The sequence below is a fragment of the Xiphias gladius genome, chromosome 10 (assembly GCF_016859285.1).
Source record: "Xiphias gladius isolate SHS-SW01 ecotype Sanya breed wild chromosome 10, ASM1685928v1, whole genome shotgun sequence".
Lineage (NCBI taxonomy): Eukaryota > Metazoa > Chordata > Actinopteri > Istiophoriformes > Xiphiidae > Xiphias > Xiphias gladius.
In genome coordinates this window covers 13,087,547-13,108,220 of record NC_053409.1, presented here as the reverse complement: position 1 = coordinate 13,108,220, position 20,674 = coordinate 13,087,547, and the positions used below count along the sequence as shown (strand labels likewise).

The following is a 20,674-nucleotide window of genomic DNA, read 5'->3' as shown; positions in this document are numbered from 1 at the left end:
TGATGTGACCAAACCATCCTCAGAGAGTTTTTATTTCCAGTTTTAACGATGTGTTTTGTGAGCAAAGTGGTTGCGGTTGTATGAATGAATTATTTGAGGAAGACCCCCAGTGTGCTTATGCAGTATAAAACACTTCCGAAGCCACTGCCTGCTCACATCTCGCCCTCGTGTTTCCATGGTTACCATGTGGCTCAAACAGGCAGCAAAGGGGAATTGTGGGATTAACAAGTTTTTTCTCGCTTTGTTATTGGCAGAGAGGAGCTGTATGACCTTGAGAGAGGGGCAGAGGGAAGGTCCTCTGACTCCATGTATGGATATGGGGGATCAGGAGAGCAACTTAATTGAGGGTTGCCCCAAACACACAGTAAATATTTCTTAGAAGGTGTAGTTTTTAGCCTATTGTGTATACAAATACCTTAGGAAATAACTTCAGTTCAGTTCATAAATTCAGTTGTTTGGTTTTTCCACCTACTAAAGTGTTGTGTCATAATGAAATGAAATGCTGTTGATCTATATCACGAACATGAAGCACTTATAATGTTGTTGTAGCCTCTTATTAGTGCTGTTGGGACAGGTTGTAAATCATGCAAAAATGTATATTACACTGGCTCTCACCACTCTGGCATCTCTCTTCACTCGTACACTGACACCCAGTGGTCAACGCAGGGTGCTACTCATCAGCCCAGAGTGGGTGAGAGGTTGTGGATTTCAGAATAAAGCGTCTATTTTTAGATTTTAATCCCTGTCATGATAAATAAAGCCAGCAGGAGGGATACCCTTTTTTGGAATGACTGAATGCATTCTTCTTTCATTTCACACATGGGGTATATGGGACATTGTGTTGTCAGAGTGGTAACTGTGAGTATGTAAACGCCTCCTTGCAAACACAATAATATATGAGCACTACATTGTAGAACCTGTATTCTTACACTTCACCCACAGAGTAGATGAGCAGTGACAATGTTCGTGTACCTCGCATATCAGTGATACACAGTGTATTAATACATGTAATTTAAAAAGATTTTAAGTAGACTGTATATTATTCATATAATTCTTATGTAACTTCTTAGTTCTTTAACAAAAAAAAATCATATTGACACACCCATGCATTATGTGAAGACAAATATAATCACACTGAAATAGTATCTAAGTAATCCATTAACTTATCCTCATTGGTAATCGCATTGCTGGGTCTGTTTATGATATCACGGTAATTATGTCAGGACATCTGGCAGCTGATGCTGATGTTTGTTCTCCTTTCACTGTTTATTGTCATGAAACCGTCCAGTCGAGAAGGTAGCGGTTCTGTGTCGGTTCCTGGACATTGGCGCGGTGACGAAAAACCATCTGCTGAAGTATTCCTTGGCGCACGCTTTCTGCTGCTTCCTGGCTTCTGTGGAGGATGTCAACCCAGCTGTGGCCACCCGAGCCAGACTGCTACTGGACACCATCAAGAGGCCGGCCCTGCAGGTGACCCGCTCACACAGTCATAAAGCTCGTCATAGTGGGGCCTTGAAAATCAAAGAGCTACAAAATTGTCAAAATGAGTTATTACTAGTCATTATTACTAAACCTAAACCTGTGATTTAATTGAGTCCTTCTGTACCATAATTTACTATTCGGAAATTCTCATCATGTCCCATAGATGTATCGTCTTTTATTGATACTGGAGCATTGATGTTTTTGGAGCACTGGGTTTTTTTCATGGTATCTAAATAAATGTCACACTGTATGTTGAAATACGGGTAAATGTCTAGAAGAAAATGTTTACATACATTTACATAAATGTTGGTAATATTTCTGTATTCTTCAGCTCTGTCTGTGAAACTTAAAGGTAACCCTTAACACAGAACAAACATGTACCTACATGTACTGCCTTTGATGATCTGATGTTGCTTTATTGACCTTTTTTTTCTGGAAGTAAATTAAAAAATTAAGTTTACAAACCTCTGGCATATATCTGGCAGAAACAGATAAGTGGGTATACCTACTATGGCTCTACTATAATTGGAGAAAAGCACATTCATTAAGTAATTTACATTTCATGTTAGGGCTGTAAATAATGATTATTTCTCATTATCAATTAATCGTTGACTATGATCTCAATTTTTTAAACCATAGAATATCAGAAAATATTAAAAAGACTCATCACAATTTCTCAAAGGCCAGATTGCCTTTTAAATCTGACCAATAGTACAAAGGCCAAATATTTTTCCCTTACTCTAATGAAAGACAAGAAAAACCTGCAGATTTGAGAGACTGGAACCATCAAATGTTTGGGAAAAATGGCTTAAACAATTAATCAACCACGATTAATTTTCAGTCAGTTGAGTAATTAAACCTTTTGTGTGTGTAAAATCCCTTGCGTTTATGTACCTACATGTCCTGCTTTGTATTAATGTGTTGGGTATTTTGTAGGGCTTGTGTCTGTGCCTGGATTTCCAGTTTGACACTGTTGTGAGGGATCGACCAGTCATCCTCAGCAAACTCCTGCTGCTGCACTTCCTGAAGAAAGACATTCCTGCGCTTAGCTGGGAGTTTTTTGTCAACCGCTTTGAAACATTATCTCTGGAGGCCCAGTTACACCTGGACTGCAACAAGGAGTTCCCTTTCCCTACAAGTATGTAGCATCTATGTCCCCATTCAGATTTTTACACCTGCTTCTCCTCCACTGCCTTTACCTTGACATAATATGTGTTGTAACAAAAACATCACAGCCTAATAGTGCTCCAAATTCAGTTTGAAACCTTTCGTTTTACAGCCATCACAGCCGTACGAACCAATGTAGCCAACCTCAGCGATGCAGCAATGTGGAAGATACGACGGGCCCGTTTTGCCAGGAATCGGCAGAAGAGTGTGCGTTCGCTCCGTGACAGTGTGAAGGGAGGCCCGGCGGAGTCTAAACGGGCATTTTCGCTCCCGGAGTCACTAAGCAACCGACTGCGTGAGTAGCACGGATCAGCCACTGTCTGTCTGTCAGTTTGAATCTAAACCTGTGTCACCTTCATTCGGTCTGTGGTCAAACAGTGTTTGCAAATACCTGTTGAACCTTGCTTAAATGCCTCATTAGTGCGATGTTAAACATGAAATTATAGAGGTAAACCATGACTATATCATGTCCATCCCCGTTCAGAAAGTCACCTGACAGTGCCCACTTTCTATCCCTTGCAGGTGAAACCAATGCTGTTTTTATTTGCAAATACTATGTGACCAAAGCCTGTTCCCATTTTCCTAATGTTTCTCTCCTCACTCATTTGTTTCCAACATTCATTTCACTTGAATGTCCATATACTACTTTGTTTAAAAAAGGAGGAACTCCCCAAAATGTCATTCATTTTATCTTTGGCTCTGCACAGAAGCCTGTCTGAGTTTCTGGGAGATGTTTCTTGTGTTCGTTTTAAAGATGATGACGTTTTTGGATATTTGTGATCATCCCAAATGCCCTAAGTCTTTGTACTGTTTTTTGTGTGTGTGTTTGTGTGTGCACGTGTTGGATGAAGCTCAGACATGTGTCCTGTGCTACCTCCCCTGTACAGTCTCCTAAATTGTGTTCTTCATATGTGGTTTTTAGCTCTAAGGCTTACGAGGCAAGAGCAGTCTGCCCCGACACTGGGAGATATGATAGAGAAAGTCCTGCCAGGTAAATAACAACCCAGATCTGAAACATACAGTATTACTCTTCATAATCACATCATATTGGAGGAAAGGTACAGTGTCACTATCAATGAAGCTTACATGTGGAAATATAAAATGAAATATGAAAAAGCAATGTTTGCTCTGTGGTGACAGTCATTGTTTTTTCATCCTGCCTTCAGGCTTACATTACTTCTGACACTGGAAATAGTGAAAAGAAAAAACACTCTTACTAACAGCCAGCAGGTCATGTTTTCTGTTTACCTCGTTTACACATTCCATGAACACGTTGCACTGATGTATGCATACTGCATGATGATGTCTCCACCGCTCTCTTGACAGAGAACTGAACAGTGAGTTTGACTCCCCCCCAACTCTGTACTGTCACCCCCCCCCCCGCTCCTGCACCCTTGCCTCTCCCAATCTTCTCCCCTGTCTGCAGCACGTTTCCTCCCTCACTTTAACCCTGACGCTTCAGCCCCTCTGTTAGGCCAGACCCCGTCTCCTGAGGACGACGCCATCATCAGAGACCTGCTTCCTGAGGATGCCGGCATAGACCACCAGACTGTTCACCAGCTGATCATGGTGCTCATGAAATTTATGGCCAAAGACCAGAGCAGCGATGAGGCCGACATCGGCAGTGCCAAGGCTTTCAACACTGTGAAGCGACACCTGTACGTGCTGCTGGGCTACGACCAACAGGAGGGCTGCTTCATGATCGCACCTCAGAAGATGCGCACCTCTACCTGCTTCAACGCATTCATCGCTGGCATCGCACAAGTGACTTAAATACAAACTTATTATCACTTTGATGTTCTGAGTTTATTGCTGGAGCTTTAATGGTACTGTTTCTGGGTATGCTGAGAGGAATATGCCTGTATAACGTGTATGCTAACCGATTGAAATGCTCCTTCCTTCAGGTGATGGATTACAATATTAGTTTGGGGAAGCAGTTGCTCCCTCTGGTGGTCCAGGTGTTGAAATACTGCACGTGTCCCCAGCTGAGACACTATTTCCAGCAGCCGCCTCGGTGCTCTCTCTGGGCCCTGAGGCCACATATCAGACAGATGTGGCTCAAAGCCCTCCTAGTTATCCTCTATAAGGTATTCTTTGAATTATTATGTGTCAACATGATTTCATTGCATGGAATGTTATTCATTCAGTCTCACAGATAACAGCTGAATCTTGCCGTTACATATTTTCTTTATATCTCATGATATATACGCATGCGTTTTGATTTACAAAGAGAATGACTATACATCATAAGCTTATAATATATTTCTGCGATCCACAGTACCCTTACAGAGACATGGATGGCAGTAAAGTGGTCCTCCATCTAATCTACATCACTATCAACACACTCAATGCCCAGTATCACAGCTGTCGTCCCCATGCGACAGCAGGACCCCTCTACAGCGACAACTCCAACATGAGCCGCTACAGTGAGAAGGAAAAAGGTGATGCAAAATAAAGGATGTTGTTTATCTCAGCAGACTTCTATAATGGCTACAATTTGCTGAGTAGAGCACAACAAGTATGTAATATATAATCTGTTGATTGTGTATAGCCATGACATGATGTTGTGGATCTTTACAATAATCTTTACAGACGTTTGCTTAAAAAAAAGTGTGGGTACTCACTGCAGTTTGAAGTATTTGCTGATTTAGGTGGAATTGTGTTATTTATACAACTTATGAATCTGAATTAGGAGACCATTTTGAAAGAAACCTACCCTATATCTATATACCTTGTAGACGACAATGTCAGAATAGATTAAAAATGATACCCTCCCCAGTCAGGTTTAGATATTCTATATGCTTTTCTATATGCTAATAATTGCCCTAATTGCAGTGCTGATGTCAATTCTCCATATTTTCTCCGTTTTAGAAGAGGACAGCGTATTCGATGAGTCAGATGTCCATGACACTCCGACTGGTGCTGCTAATAAGGAGTCACAGACCTTCTTTGCCCGCCTAAAGAGGATTGGTGGGAGCAAGTCTGTGAAATACCAGCCGGTAGAGCTGAATGCCAAAAAAAGTAAGACGCAGAGGCTTTCAGAGTCAAGTGTAGTATTACAGCACAGTGAATGAATCTTTTCAGCGCAACATATTCTCTGTGATTGCAGGAGGCTTGTTGCTTTCACTGGGATAAAGTTTCGTTTTTCTTCTATGTATAAGGTGAGATTGAGCTGTCAGAGTACCGTGAAGCCAGCGCCCTTCAGGACAGCATTCTGCACTGCGTGAGGGAGGAGAGCACCAGGAAGAAGCGGCTGCAGGCCATGCACAAGCAAAAGTCTCTGGACATTTCCAACACGGACTCCATCCTCTTCAATCTCGACGAGCACAGACGCAAGTCGTGCATTGATCGCTGTGACATGCAGGTGCCCCCTGTAGTCCTGCCCCCATCCTCGGCCACGTCCCACAGCAGGCATCACGGCAAGGGATCCTCGGACGGCTCTTCGGTTCGGGTGGAGGCCAGCGATCCTGTGGACCGGCGAGGCTCTCGAGGGGGCCAGTCTGACATCTCCAAACCTGTCATCCCTGAGGTCCGCCTCAGCTGCATGGAGACCTTTGAGGACAAGTTGGACCAGGGCTCCTCAGTGGGATCAGCTCAAGAAAAAGAGGACCAAGACCTCATTGACCTCTCTTCTGACTGCACCTCAATTCCAGAGAAACACTCACTGCTCTCCATGTCTGACAGCGACTCCTTGGTGTTTGAACCGTTGCCTCCTCTGCGGATCGTGGAGAGTGATGAGGAATTTGACCTTAACACCATCATAAGCTCCAAGTTCAACGGGAGTCCAAAGGTCCCTGCTTCCCCTGCCAGCAGTAACACCCTGCGACTGTCTCCGGTTGTTCAGGTGAGTGTGGAGGACTGCTCCGATGACAAAAAGACGCCAGATTTTTTGGTGGGAGGGAGAGGCTCAGAGCAACCATTCGTGGAAAAGAAGCCAAACCGGGTGACTCCCAGCACCTCTCTGGATCTTCATGACCGGTTGGAAAATGTCTGCCATGAAAGTCCCATGACCCTGAAGCAGAAAAGAGACCTGCTGAGGAAGACCCCACATGTCCCTGACTCCTCATTAGACGATACATCTGTGGTCCCTGAAGAGGTGAAGACTGGGATAGGACCTGGAACAAGTCCCTCTGGTAGGAACATCTTCTTGGACATCCCAGAAGACAAAGCAGAGCCTCTTTCCTCTCCAGAGAAAAGCAAGAGTAACAGCAACGATGAAGAAGAGGATGGTGACGATGAAGAGGATGACGACATGGGTGATGACGCGGACAGTGACCCCAAACCTGACAATGCAGACGACAACGACGAGGCAGAGTTTAAAATCCAGATTGTTCCCCGACAACGGAAGCAGAGAAAGATAGCCGTCAGTGCCATCCAGAGGGAATACCTGGACATCTCATTCAACATGTTCGACAAGCTGGGTGGTGAGCAGACCACAGAAACCGGTAAGGGGGAAGGAGAGATAAGCATCCTGTACTATAACTTAAACTGATCATCGCTCATCTAGTGATCTTGTTGCATGGGCTCATTGTGACAAGTTTCTACTTTCCCAGTGTGCAGTTCATGTGATGTGTAATTTGTTTCAAACTATTTTCAGATGATATCTACGTTTTGGGGCATTTACAACACACAATGTATACTGTCCTTTATGTCACAGCAAGCCATTACAGTATAACAATTAGTTATCAGACTCTATAAGCTTTTGTTATCAAAATGTAAGTGAGGACTTTTCAAATCAGTCCGCCGTCAATCTTCAATTCAATGACACTACCATGAGATTAGTGTGTAACTTTGGCAGAAATTTATGCAGACTTAATGTTACCTGTGATAGCAGAAGTTTGGTAAGTTTGAAGACTCTGCTTTTAGATTTTCATACGAGTTTTAGTTAGGAACTAAAACTTGCAAAAACACTGACATACTACTTTTGGATTTTGGGATACAAATGCACTCTGAAACATGTGCAGCTGCCTCAAATCTGTATCCAACTAACCACTCCAGACTTGTGGTGTCCTGTGGTGTGTTTTCTATGTATGTGTCCACTTTCCCCATTATACAAACACACGCAGCAACAACAACACACACTTCAAGGGAGAACATGACTACTTTTAACTAATTTAAAGGAAGCTGAAGAGCAAGGCAAAATTTAATTTCATACTTGAAACCAAATTTTGGGAAACTGATTTTCTGAATTGTAAACTGGTGGTGAAGTTACGTAACAAAGCATTAAATTTCACATGATAAACTGTTATTAAATTAGCACTAACTACACTATAACTGTTTTAAACTTCTCCCGATGGTGGACATATCTGCAACATTATAGCTGATTTTTACTGGATAACTACTGGCATATAATGGCGTATAATCTGATGCCAGTGCCCTGCCCATCATTCACCCATATTGCCTTACAGATCACAAAGTTCTGTCTACATTGGAAAAGCCACGAGAATCTGCCTCTGCCCCAACGCTTGAAGCTGCTATGCCCGAAACAAGCCACCGCTCTTCAGTATCAAGTAGGATACTTTATTACATAGTCTCTTTATGAACTGGTTTGGCCTTAATTTGACATATTTTTATATATTACTTGTGTGCAGTCTAAAATATTACATATAGTTTCTGTATTTTTCTCTTTGCAAATTAACTTTTTTTCAACTTTATATTGGAGCTGGAAATATTAAATAAATATCGCATAATATAATTTGATAATATCATCACCTTATTCATAAAAACCAAAAAAAAACAACAATAGAGAAAATATGTATCTAATGATTAATGAATTTATTTTCTAATTACTTCCAATCTTAAGTAATGTAATAATGATTTAGTTCCTTTCCTCCCTTTTGCCCTTGTGATATAATATAAATGTCACTGACCATCTCTCTTCATGTGAGTGTCTTCCCAATTTCTATGTAACCGTACAAACACTTGTTGTTGGGAAAGCTGGAATGAGTTTTTCGCGGGTACTTTAACCCAGGTGTTGTTCTCTGTATCTGACCTTTAGCTCAGTACCGTCAGGTGAAGCGAGGCTCTCTGGGAGCTCTGACCATGAGCCAGCTAATGAAGAGACAGCTGGAGCATCAATCCAGCGCGCCACACAACATCAGCACCTGGGAAACGGGTCAGTTGCTTTAGACTTCCCTTTATTCCCCCTGAGGAGGTACATGGATATAATGACACATGTAAGAAAACGAAAGAAACAGCAATTAATAAAGCAGAAAGCAACACTTATTGACCAATAATTGAAATCAAACTCTGGGCAAATACAATATAATAAAGAAGTAAAATTTTTTCTTTTTTTTTGGTTTTCACAGACTTAGAACCTTTCAAATTTAAAGAGTGCTTGGACTAATCCTATAGTATTTACTGTTTGATTAATCTTTTTCTCTCATCTTTAAAATCAGGACAAACTAATGAATGACGGTGAGCTCCATAAAATACAGTCTAGGACCATAGTCAAGTAGCCTAAATATCTCCTCTTTGAAATGGTTAGTTATGACCAGTGCACCTAAAGTTAGAAGTAAGCTAACAAAGCTATTGTTCAAAAAAAACAAAACAACTAACATATTATTCCTCATCGACCTCATTTAGCATCTAATAACTGAATCTTACCAAAAGCCTGCTTTTCTCTTATTCCATTACTGGTACTCTTCCTCTGCAGGTCCTACAAAAACAAGTCTTCTTTCTGCACCAAGCACAGTGAGCATGTTTGTCCCTGCGCCCGAAGAGTTCATCGATGAGCAGCCTACCACGATGTCTGACAGGTGAATGAATCAATCAGTAGCTATACGTGTCTTGAAACAAGTCATCTTAATGCTTAAACCAGCCTGGTGTAATTCTACGTGATGTCCCAGATGTCGGGACTGTGCGGCTGTGCTGGAGGAATACGATGAGGAGACGCTGGGCCTCGCTGTGGTAGTTCTCTCCATGTTCATCCACCTCAGCCCTGATTTGGCTGCTCCAATGCTTCTAGACATCATGCAGTCTGTGGGCAGGTACAGCCGCTCCAGTAGCCGTCCTGCAATCTCCATCCACGCAGCACTTCACCGTTAAATGAGTTTCATAACTCACCCATAGAACTCATGCATAATTCATCCCAGAGTCCTAATCCACTGCTTTAACTGCTTTCAGGTTGGCATCTAGTGCCAATTTTTCTGGACAAGCCGAGAGGTATGAGACATTAAAGCCTTCACACCAGTGCGCTCTGATATTCACTGTGCCTGTAGATGAGTTTAATAATAGATGTGAAGTGTTATTGCCTGTCCAACTCAGACATTCTCCCTGTGATGTTTCTGCAGTATGTTGATCCCAGGGAATGTAGCAGGTGTAGCCAAGCAGTTCTTGCGCTGTATGTTTCACCAGCTGGCCCCTAATGGCATCTTGCCCCAACTCTTCCAGAGTAACATCAAAGGTCTGCTGACACCACTGACTACTCAACTCAAAACTCCTTAAAATGTACCTGCACGGTTTCCATAGATGTCTTAGCTGCTCATTCCTGTGTGTTTTGACCTTCCTGTGTTTTTTTGTAACCTTTTGTGCATATTTTATTGCTTTTCTTTACATATTTAATTTAATGTTTATATCGTTTTTCTACACAATGATAAGTCTTAATAGCTTCCCACTGGACATACTGTCACCTTCATTCTTTTTTATGTCTACCTTTTTTTTTTTTGTGCAGATGGAAGTTTTCTGCGAACGCTTGCGTCTTCGCTGATTGATTTCAATGAACTGAGTTCTGTTGCTGCCCTCAACATGCTGCTCGAGGTAGGATTTTCCTCCATGTATCTGTGTTGAGTCTTTTAACCAGCAGGAGGAGCTCTTGTCAAAGCAGTAGCTTTTGTGGCTCCAGCTACATGTAGAGCATAAGCCTATGTAAAACAACAAATTATGGGGGCATTCAAGAAAACCTACCTTACCCTGCACCACTGTACCAGTTTATTGTTACTATAAAGCTAAACAAATGACACAGATAAGGACCCATTGATGTATGAGCCCATCCAAGCAATCATCTGTGCTTCAATGTCCTAAATCCCCTGTTCTCATCATGAGCATTGTGATTGATCAGGACTGAACGATCAGTTAAATGGAAATATCTTCGCTTATAGAATTTCCTTATATAAGCCTGTTATGGTTTATGCCTCTGTGCACTCCAGGGCTTGAACAACAAGAAGAGTCTGCCAGCAGGGGGCACAATGCTGCACTGCCTGGACAACATTGCCACCTTCATGGAGGCTCTCCCCATGGACTCGCCTAGCAACCTGTGGACGACCATCTGCAACCAGTTCCAGACCTTCCTCACAAAACTGCCCTCTGTGCTTCCTCTGAAGGTAGATACCGACTCTTCCATTCACTTAGCCATGGTCTGACATGGTTTAATGTGATTATTGCTGCAGGAAAAAGCATCTAGCGGTGCCCTTGTCGGTTCAGTAGGACAGTCTTAAAATTGTAATTGATTTGACTCTTGATGCTTTTGGCCTTAGAGGTCAAATTAGTGTACTCTAATCAATTTATCACTGCAGACAAATTTAAAACACCACCTCCAGGACTATGGATATGCGCCATTCAATAATTTTCAACTTTTGCACTTTAAAACCTACTGGCAGTTTACATTTCTCAACATGTTTGGCAATCTGTATGTTTCATTAGTGTCCCATGGATTCCAGTTTGAGGATTATCATTTGTCTGCTGAAAATCCCAACCACAAATGCAACCCGGGTAAGCCCAGGACCGAATTTTACATGCTGATTTGTCCAAACCCCGGTCTTTAACATCTAACTTTTTCTGTCTACAGAGCCTCCTGGAGCCCTTCTCCAAGTTGCTGAGCTTTGTCATCCAGTATGGCATGTTCAGTCTCTCCTACCTCGTAGAACTATGTGGACTTTGTTACAAAGCCTTCAACAAGGTACTCTTGAGTGTGTTTACACTACATCTTTTTATGTAGTATACATAGAGTTTCATATGTTGGAATAAAACATGTGCTGACACCTGGTGTTTATGCAGTCTTGAAAGAGTTTGAAAGAGTTAAACCTTTTAAACTAATCTGCAGTTTTAAAAGTGTCGAGCTCCTGTTCACAGGCCTTCCGCTCATCACTCTTTTGGTGCTACACCTACTTCCCTGACTCTCCAGTCAACCAGAAATGTGGCCATGTGTTACAGATGATTAAGTAGGCAATCAGCCAGTATTGATTAACATGATTAGTTGGTGTGCTAGGGCCAAGGATGTATGGTGTGTTTCACAGTGGGTGTCTCAGACAGAGATGGAGCCAGGGCTGTCTGCACTGTTGGGCCAGATGGATCCTCAGTCCTCCACCACTGTCAGCGCTGCATGCTTTATGTCTCCTGCAGTATTGATTTTCTACACCCTCTTTAATTCCTCAGCGGATAATATCCGCTTTTCAAAACCCAGAGTCACTATGAGCAATTGCTTTTGGAACCTGTCCTGTTAAGGTGTTTTATGGCAAGGTGAGGTTTCTGGGAAGCACAGGGAGGATTTTTCAGCCAGTTCAGTTGTCTTTGGAGGTCAGCTTTTAAGGACACAAAGTCAGGCTTTCTAGACCCACTAAAGTTTTTCACACAATACACCATTTGTCACAAATGCAGCGCACTATATGCCAAATTCGACTGGGCACGCTAGCCTAAGAACAGCCTCTGATTTACTATTTACCAAATAGACATGCTCCATTAACTTTTAATTATGAGGGTGCTGCATACAGGTATGCGCATTAACAAGCCACACAGTGAGAAATGTCAGGAGCAGCTCTGGATTCTGCAGGAGCGGAGGAGCATGTGCCTGCGCCTAACATAAGCAAAACATGACTGCATAGAGAAAGAAAGAGGCAAAGTGGAAGTCAGAAGATGACAGTGTGGTTTGTAAACAGGCAGCTGGGCTTTGTGTGGAAGGGATGAACAAAGAGAGCAGCCTGTCCTCAGGGAGGGAGAAGGCAGCCTGACAGCCTCATCTGAGCTGCCTGGGACTCTGGGAGGAGAGATCTGGACTGGCCTAAATCTACTCCTCAGCTTCACTATTCTCTGTCTATTCTCTGTCTCCCTGCCTCCCCTCCCTCCCCTCTCGCTGCCTGTCCTTCCCCCTCTATTCAGGCTACAGAGTTTATGCTCTCCTCGCAGCATGAGTAAGGGAGAGTGATAATAGAAAAAGGCAGTCCTGCTGCATCAGTACATTTACTCCACTCTCTTATCTCCTCGCATCCAGGAGAGAGATAAGTTCTACATGTCCCGCATTGTGGTGTTAGAGCTTCTGCAGGCTCTCAAGTTCAAGTCTCCTCTGCCTGACACAAACTTGTTACTGCTGGTCCAGGTAAAAATACTGTCTTTTACATTTATGTTCTACACGAACCAAATACATTACCGTGTTCTCTCCGAAATGCAGTGCTAAAACCTGTGCTTTGGAATTTGTCAGTTTGTTTGTGCAGATATTGGTACACGGCTAGCAGAATCCACCATCATCCAAAAGCACATGATCTCAACGCTGCCGGGGGTAAGACTTCAGTCGCTTTGTGTTTGGATCGTATTAAAATCAGCCTTGTAACACAGCAGGAAATAAAGACAGACCCCAGTGTGATTCCTCCTAAAGGATGAACTGCTTTTGTTCTCAACAGTGCACAACTGCAGCAATGGAATGCATGAGGCAATACATCAGTGAGCTCCTGGACTTCATTGCAGACATGCACACACTAACCAAACTTAAAGTAAGTCTTGATCTTCATGTGAGTGCCACAAGGTGCATAGTATCTTATCGTATGTTTTTTCAACGTTTGTGTGTTTTTCGGCATTATCTTTCTCTTACTCCAAATCTTTTATTCAGAGCCATATGAAGGCTTGCTGTCAGCCCCTGCATGAGGACACTTTCGGGGGGAACCTGAAAGTGGGTTTGGCACAAGTCGCAGCCATGGAGATCAGCAAAGGCAATCACCGTGATAACAAAGCTGTGGTCCGTTATCTTCCCTGGCTTTATCATCCTCCATCCACCATGCAACAAGGGTAAGAATTGCCCTTAAAGGGGCGGTTCACTTACACAGTGAAACATATTTTCTCACTTATCTCTAGTTGTATCTGGCCTTAAAGATAGTTCTGGCGTTATTTCCCTAGATTTTGAGATGGATGGAATCTGGTTTGTGGAATTTAGAGAATTGAAAAAATACATAAAAACAGAACCATCTCTTTCTATAATAAATGTCTCCTCTTCTCTGAATAATTCACAGACCTAGCTGAGAACCGTTTTCATTTGAACTACTTTAAAAATAAAATTCCTTTTAAGGCTGTTGACGGTGTGTTGGTGCAACGGCAGAAATCTCACATACAAACTTGCACGAAATAAAATCAAAACTATCTTAATGCCTAAACACAATACCACTAGAGATAAATGAGAAAATATGTTGTTTTAAAAAAAAAAGATAATTTAGTTGAATCTGTCTTTAAAATATTAGCTAGTGGTGAGACTGTGTGTATAATCCTGAGAAAAATGATAATAATATTGTGGAGAATATATTGTGAGCTGATCCTTAAAACTGAATTTCTATTTTTTTTTTCACTGCAGGCCAAAAGAATTCATCGAGTGTGTGTCCCACATCCGCCAGCTGTCCTGGCTTCTTTTGGGCTCGTTGACACACTGTGCCCTACACCAGGGCTCCACCTCCTGCATGCCCATCCCTCTAGATGCTGGCTCCCACATCGCAGATCATCTTATTGTCATCCTCATTGGCTTCCCAGAACAGTCCAAGGTCTGGCAGATACAAATGCCTTCTAATGATCCCAACCAAGATGTGTTAATATAATCTTTAACCACCTCACTGGCCTTTTCTGTTTCGATCTTGATCTCCCCAGACGTCTGTGCTGCACATGTGCTCACTGTTCCACGCCTTCATGTTCGCCCAGCTGTGGACCATTTACTGCGAGCAGGCAGCTGCTGCTCCATCCCTGCAGAACCAGAACCAGACAGAGTTTTCCTCCAGCGCCATCCTCACTGGCTTAGAGTTCTGGAGTCGGGTTACACCCAGCATCCTCCAGCTCATGGCCCACAATAAAGTGGTGAGTGCTCTGCCTTCTCCTTTTCCACTATCTAGGGATCTAGCTAAGATAGCTAAGGTAGGAATGGGGGTCTGGAAATGTGTTGTGCTTTTTTGAATTTGAAATATGAAATGAGACAATCATTTTGATTTTTTTTCTCTCAGATGGTAGAGATGGTGTGTCTTCATGTCATTAGTCTGATGGAAGCTCTGCAGGAGTGCAACTCAACCATATTTGTCAAGGTTTGCTATAATGCTACTATTTTCTTGTATATGAATAATATGTGATCACCTTAACAATTAGCCTAATACAAATTATCCATCTTCATTCCTCTCTTTAGTTAATTCCTATGTGGCTACCCATGATTCAGTCAAACCTTAAGGTAAGGCCTTTAAAAAGCTTTCTGCCATTACTGATACAGATTAATAACATGCAGGTAACTATCGGCTTTTTAGACGATTTCAAACCAAGATGTTTGTCACCTTCCCTTCCTTCCATCGTTAGCATCTGTCTGCGGGGCTGCAGTTACGTCTCCAGGCCATCCAGAACAGGGTGAACCACCAGTGTCTGCAGGGACAGGCACCGGGAGCCCCGCCGTTTGCCCTGCGCAAATGGCTGCAGTGCACCCAGTTCAAGATGGCTCAGGTGGAGATCCAGTCGTCTGAGGCTGCCTCACAGTTCTACCCCATGTGATCTACTCTCTGGTCACAACGGGGTCGTCTGGGTCCTTAGACCTGCATGCATCTACTCCGGCTGAACCCTCTGACCAAAAAAAAAAGGACGCTTATGTAAACTGATGCTGTGTGGAATTCGTTTGGACTGAATCATTCAGCGCCTTTAGTATAACCCTGTATATTTACAGTAAATCTATGCTATTTTAAATTACTAGCACTGGAACCAATAATTAAAGGTTTGGTAGGCTTGTGTGGGATAACTGTATCAGGTGCCTAACTGTTGTATTCAACAGATTTGAAGAGTCAGTAGATGACTAAGAGAATTTCTATAGACCCATGGTTGTAATAGTGAGGGTCTGAAAGCAAATGCTTGTTTAACCTTAGATATGATCACTCTGTGACATTCAGATTCTATTACTTTTTAAGTTGCTTGGTTGCAAGCTGGATAATAAAAGTATGAGTTTTTGTAAATGGTGAGACACTGTCATTTCGTATGAATTGCCGACCCCCTTCGAAATTCAAATGTGACATTTACTGCCCTTTGATGTCCTGACGGGTGTGGAAAACGTCTAGGTTGCCCCGATGCAGATGGCAGAGCGATAAAATCAGGTTTGTTTTTTGCTCTTCTGGACGAGAAACTGAACCTCAGGTGTCTCCGGGAAAATAACATGACATGCATTACCCAGCTCCCGTATGAGATCCTTGTCAGACTGTCAGTCATGCTGCCCCTTGCCATCAGAGCTCAAATCAATCAGAGGCCAACGTGAGTTGCAACAGCAGCTTTGTAACTCGATAAGGTGGAGCCAGACATTGGAGGTAAACAAGACTATTTTGGTTGTGCCCCCTCCCAGCCCCAAAGTGGAAAGCCGCCCCCACTCCTTTTCCATCCCACTTCATTGGCAGCAGCGAAAAAGATTGGCCCACGCATATATCAAGCAAACACAATTACCTTTGGCTTAATGTGGTTTGTTGTGATTAAGCATTGTTGTGAGGTCTAACCGCATTACCACGAAGCTCTTGTCTGAGAATAACAGATGACATGACAGCAGGGCTAGAAAGCCGAACAGCACATTAATCTTTGTTTTGATCTTCACTGCTGCAAGGATTTCATTATTAAGCTTTAAGATGAATTAAATCTGATGGTATAAATGTACTCGGCAGGACGAAATTGGTTTATTGGACAAAAATAAGCCAAATTGGATTTTGCATGTATTTTTCAAAAATTAGCTTTTTAGTCAATGCATTAATAAGAGGACCCATGCTGAGAGGTGTACGCCAAATCAGTCACTAGTTTAATGATATCACACAATGTGACAAACGAACGCACAGACAGACACACACCTGCACGCTCCCCGGTGACCCCAAGCCAGCTGAATCAGGCTGCTGTGCCCCTTCTCATCAACCTCTAGTCTTGGCTCATCAAAGAACCCCTCTCCTGCTGTGTGCCTCTGTGTGCGCGAGTGTGTATTAAAGTGATGCTGGATGCAGGTGTGTATGTGCATGTGTCCCTGCATGTGCATAGGTGTGTGTGTGTGTGTGTGTTTTTAATCAAGTCTCCCTTCCTCCGGGGTTGCATCTGTCAGCCACTGCCACCGTTGTGATCGTTTGAACTCGCAGCCCTTTTCGAAAGAACCTCTCTCATTAACGGCAGCTTATGTAATCAGTGTCCCACAGGTATCCAGCACTTTCCCCGCCCCTGCCTGCCTGCCTGCCTGCCTGCTGCCTCCTGGAGGACCATATGGGAGCGCTGACCTGATGAGCAGGCAGCTGGAGGTACTGAGGGTAATTAACACTGACCAAAGGCCTCTCTGGCAGAGAGGGTGTGAGTGGGTCCTCAAAGATGGTGAAGGTCAGCTTTGAAAGGACATTGCGAGCTCTCATACACACATCCATGCACACTCATGCACCAGAACGATGTATCACCGGGAGTGTGAATTGGTGACATTCCTTGATTAAAGAGCAGCTTGACAGATTTAGTCTCACACAGGCTGCAGCAGATTAAAATAACCAGTGGCTTTGTATAACTCACATTTTAAAGGATCTGTGTATCGGCGTCCATTTCGCTCTGTAGAAATACCTTCTGAGAGCCTTGTAAAGCTTGTTGAGACAATGACAATCCCTGGTCCCCCTGCCTCGTGCTGTCACATTGCTTTTATTACAGTGGAATCCTCACTGCCCTGGCTGGACAATGCATGAATGTTTAAATTGCTCAGAGTGTCCATTGGCATTACCATCAAGTGGCACATCTAAAGCAGGGAAGGCAAAGTAGTCTATGGTCCCTCATTCACATCATAATTCACTGACATTCCTCTTCAGTGCTCTTCTGCATCAGTTTGTGTAGTACAGGTTTAACCCCCTTGTTTGTCTCACATCATTAGCTCAGTTAATGATGTGAAACAGACAAGGGGTTAAACCTGTACTATACAAACGGATGCAGAAGAGCACTGAAGAGGAATGTCAGTAGAATGTGCAAATTAAAATAGAAATGGGAATGTAGCCTATTTCACAGAGATGTTTTGATCTATTAGTTGCTTTTAACTTCCTTTAAAATCCTAATTTTGCTACAGTAACTTTTTCCAGCCGAGATCCTGGACACTCACGACCATGGTTTTTTGGGTGACACTATTAATGATCGAGCCCAGAGCTAGCACAATATGTGACCCATAAGTTGTCTTGTTTGTGTCATTAAGCCCCGTGGAGTGGAATAAGCTTGATAATCACAGTTCATTAAAGATGCACTGTGTGAGACAGACAGAGAAGATGTCCTCCACTGCAGGGGAGCCCAGGAGACATGGCCAGCCTGGCTCTGCCCGAGACGTGAACGGCACAGCACAGCACAGCGCAGCGCAGCTGCCAGAACAGGCACAGCACAGCACAGCACAGCACAGCACAGCACAGCACAGCACAGCACAGCACAGCACAGCACAGCACAGCACAGCACAGCACAGCACAGCACAGCACAGCACAGCACAGCACAGCACAGCACAGCACAGCACAGCACAGCACAGCACAGCACAGCACAGCACAGCACAGCACAGCACAGCACAGCACAGCACAGCACAGCACAGCACAGCACAGCACAGCACAGCACAGCACAGCACAGCACAGCACAGCACAGCACAGCACAGCACAGCACAGCACAGCACAGCACAGCACAGCACAGCACAGCACAGCACAGCACAGCACAGCACAGCACAGCACAGCACAGCACAGCACAGCACAGCACAGCACAGCACAGCACAGCACAGCACAGCACAGCACAGCACAGCACAGCACAGCACAGCACAGCACAGCACAGCACAGCACAGCACAGCACAGCACAGCACAGCACAGCACAGCACAGCACAGCACAGCACAGCACAGCACAGCACAGCACAGCACAGCACAGCACAGCACAGCACAGCACAGCACAGCACAGCACAGCACAGCACAGCACAGCACAGCACAGCACAGCACAGCACAGCACAGCACAGCACAGCACAGCACAGCACAGCACAGCACAGCACAGCACAGCACAGCACAGCACAGCACAGCACAGCACAGCACAGCACAGCACAGCACAGCACAGCACAGCACAGCACAGCACAGCACAGCACAGCACAGCACAGCACAGCACAGCACAGCACAGCACAGCACAGCACAGCACAGCACAGCACAGCACAGCACAGCACAGCACAGCACAGCACAGCACAGCACAGCACAGCACAGCACAGCACAGCACAGCACAGCACAGCACAGCACAGCACAGCACAGCACAGCACAGCACAGCACAGCACAGCACAGCACAGCACAGCACAGCACAGCACAGCACAGCACAGCACAGCACAGCACAGCACAGCACAGCACAGCACAGCACAGCACAGCACAGCACAGCACAGCACAGCACAGCACAGCACAGCACAGCACAGCACAGCACAGCACAGCACAGCACAGCACAGCACAGCACAGCACAGCACAGCACAGCACAGCACAGCACAGCACAGCACAGCACAGCACAGCACAGCACAGCACAGCACAGCACAGCACAGCACAGCACAGCACAGCACAGCACAGCACAGCACAGCACAGCACAGCACAGCACAGCACAGCACAGCACAGCACAGCACAGCACAGCACAGCACAGCACAGCACAGCACAGCACAGCACAGCACAGCACAGCACAGCACAGCACAGCACAGCACAGCACAGCACAGCACAGCACAGCACAGCACAGCACAGCACAGCACAGCACAGCACAGCACAGCACAGCACAGCACAGCACAGCACAGCACAGCACAGCACAGCACAGCACAGCACAGCACAGCACAGCACAGCACAGCACAGCACAGCACAGCACAGCACAGCACAGCACAGCACAGCACAGCACAGCACAGCACAGCACAGCACAGCACAGCACAGCACAGCACAGCACAGCACAGCACAGCACAGCACAGCACAGCACAGCACAGCACAGCACAGCACAGCACAGCACAGCACAGCACAGCACAGCACAGCACAGCACAGCACAGCACAGCACAGCACAGCACAGCACAGCACAGCACAGCACAGCACAGCACAGCACAGCACAGCACAGCACAGCACAGCACAGCACAGCACAGCACAGCACAGCACAGCACAGCACAGCACAGCACAGCACAGCACAGCACAGCACAGCACAGCACAGCACAGCACAGCACAGCACAGCACAGCACAGCACAGCACAGCACAGCACAGCACAGCACAGCACAGCACAGCACAGCACAGCACAGCACAGCACAGCACAGCACAGCACAGCACAGCACAGCACAGCACAGCACAGCACAGCACAGCACAGCACAGCACAGCACAGCACAGCACAGCACAGCACAGCACAGCACAGCACAGCACAGCACAGCACAGCACAGCACAGCACAGCACAGCACAGCACAGCACAGCACAGCACAGCACAGCACAGCACATCCAGTTCTGCTCAGTTGTGTTTTTCCTGCGGGGATGTGGAGGATGCCTGTGACAGCACTGAGTCACACACATCCCTGCTGAGGCCATCCTCTGTGCAACTTGATCTCTGGCTATTGGCTAAGTCTCCTGTCTCTCACCAGTCACAAGGTCAGCCCTGGGCTCATGTCCCCTGTTTCTATAGTGATGGGCTAAGCCCTTCTTGACAGATAGAAAAAATGAAGATTGTCAAATCCAGTCCACGAAACATGGCTGAAGGCATCTAGCTGACCCCAAGACTCTGAAACAACAAGATTTAACCAGATGACCTGTGATAGCACATTTAACTTGTTGGGGGGGGGGGGCTTGCCTTGAGTTAACAAACCAAAAATCGGGACTGGCATATGAGGCTGCACAGA

At 44.9% G+C, this 20,674-nt stretch overlaps 1 protein-coding gene across 1 annotated transcript in view; it reads left to right on the top strand.

The window, feature by feature from the left end:
- LOC120795458 (protein unc-79 homolog) overlaps positions 1-15,719 on the top strand; it is a 34,092-nt gene extending 18,373 nt beyond the window's left edge. The window contains exons 24-51 of the mRNA XM_040137400.1: positions 1,289-1,470; positions 2,419-2,620; positions 2,762-2,944; positions 4,124-4,413; positions 4,554-4,736; positions 4,928-5,090; positions 5,521-5,670; positions 5,811-6,913; positions 6,959-7,094; positions 8,058-8,159; positions 8,648-8,764; positions 9,305-9,407; positions 9,498-9,638; positions 9,775-9,813; positions 9,942-10,054; positions 10,322-10,407; positions 10,797-10,970; positions 11,290-11,358; positions 11,435-11,545; positions 12,854-12,958; positions 13,061-13,138; positions 13,260-13,349; positions 13,466-13,641; positions 14,198-14,381; positions 14,485-14,688; positions 14,832-14,909; positions 15,008-15,049; positions 15,172-15,719. Coding sequence (XP_039993334.1) covers positions 1,289-1,470; positions 2,419-2,620; positions 2,762-2,944; positions 4,124-4,413; positions 4,554-4,736; positions 4,928-5,090; positions 5,521-5,670; positions 5,811-6,913; positions 6,959-7,094; positions 8,058-8,159; positions 8,648-8,764; positions 9,305-9,407; positions 9,498-9,638; positions 9,775-9,813; positions 9,942-10,054; positions 10,322-10,407; positions 10,797-10,970; positions 11,290-11,358; positions 11,435-11,545; positions 12,854-12,958; positions 13,061-13,138; positions 13,260-13,349; positions 13,466-13,641; positions 14,198-14,381; positions 14,485-14,688; positions 14,832-14,909; positions 15,008-15,049; positions 15,172-15,360 — 4,793 coding nt within the window. The 3' untranslated portion in view covers positions 15,361-15,719. The remainder of the gene's footprint in view (positions 1-1,288; positions 1,471-2,418; positions 2,621-2,761; positions 2,945-4,123; positions 4,414-4,553; positions 4,737-4,927; positions 5,091-5,520; positions 5,671-5,810; positions 6,914-6,958; positions 7,095-8,057; positions 8,160-8,647; positions 8,765-9,304; positions 9,408-9,497; positions 9,639-9,774; positions 9,814-9,941; positions 10,055-10,321; positions 10,408-10,796; positions 10,971-11,289; positions 11,359-11,434; positions 11,546-12,853; positions 12,959-13,060; positions 13,139-13,259; positions 13,350-13,465; positions 13,642-14,197; positions 14,382-14,484; positions 14,689-14,831; positions 14,910-15,007; positions 15,050-15,171) is intronic.
- The last annotated feature ends 4,955 nt before the right edge of the window (positions 15,720-20,674 follow it).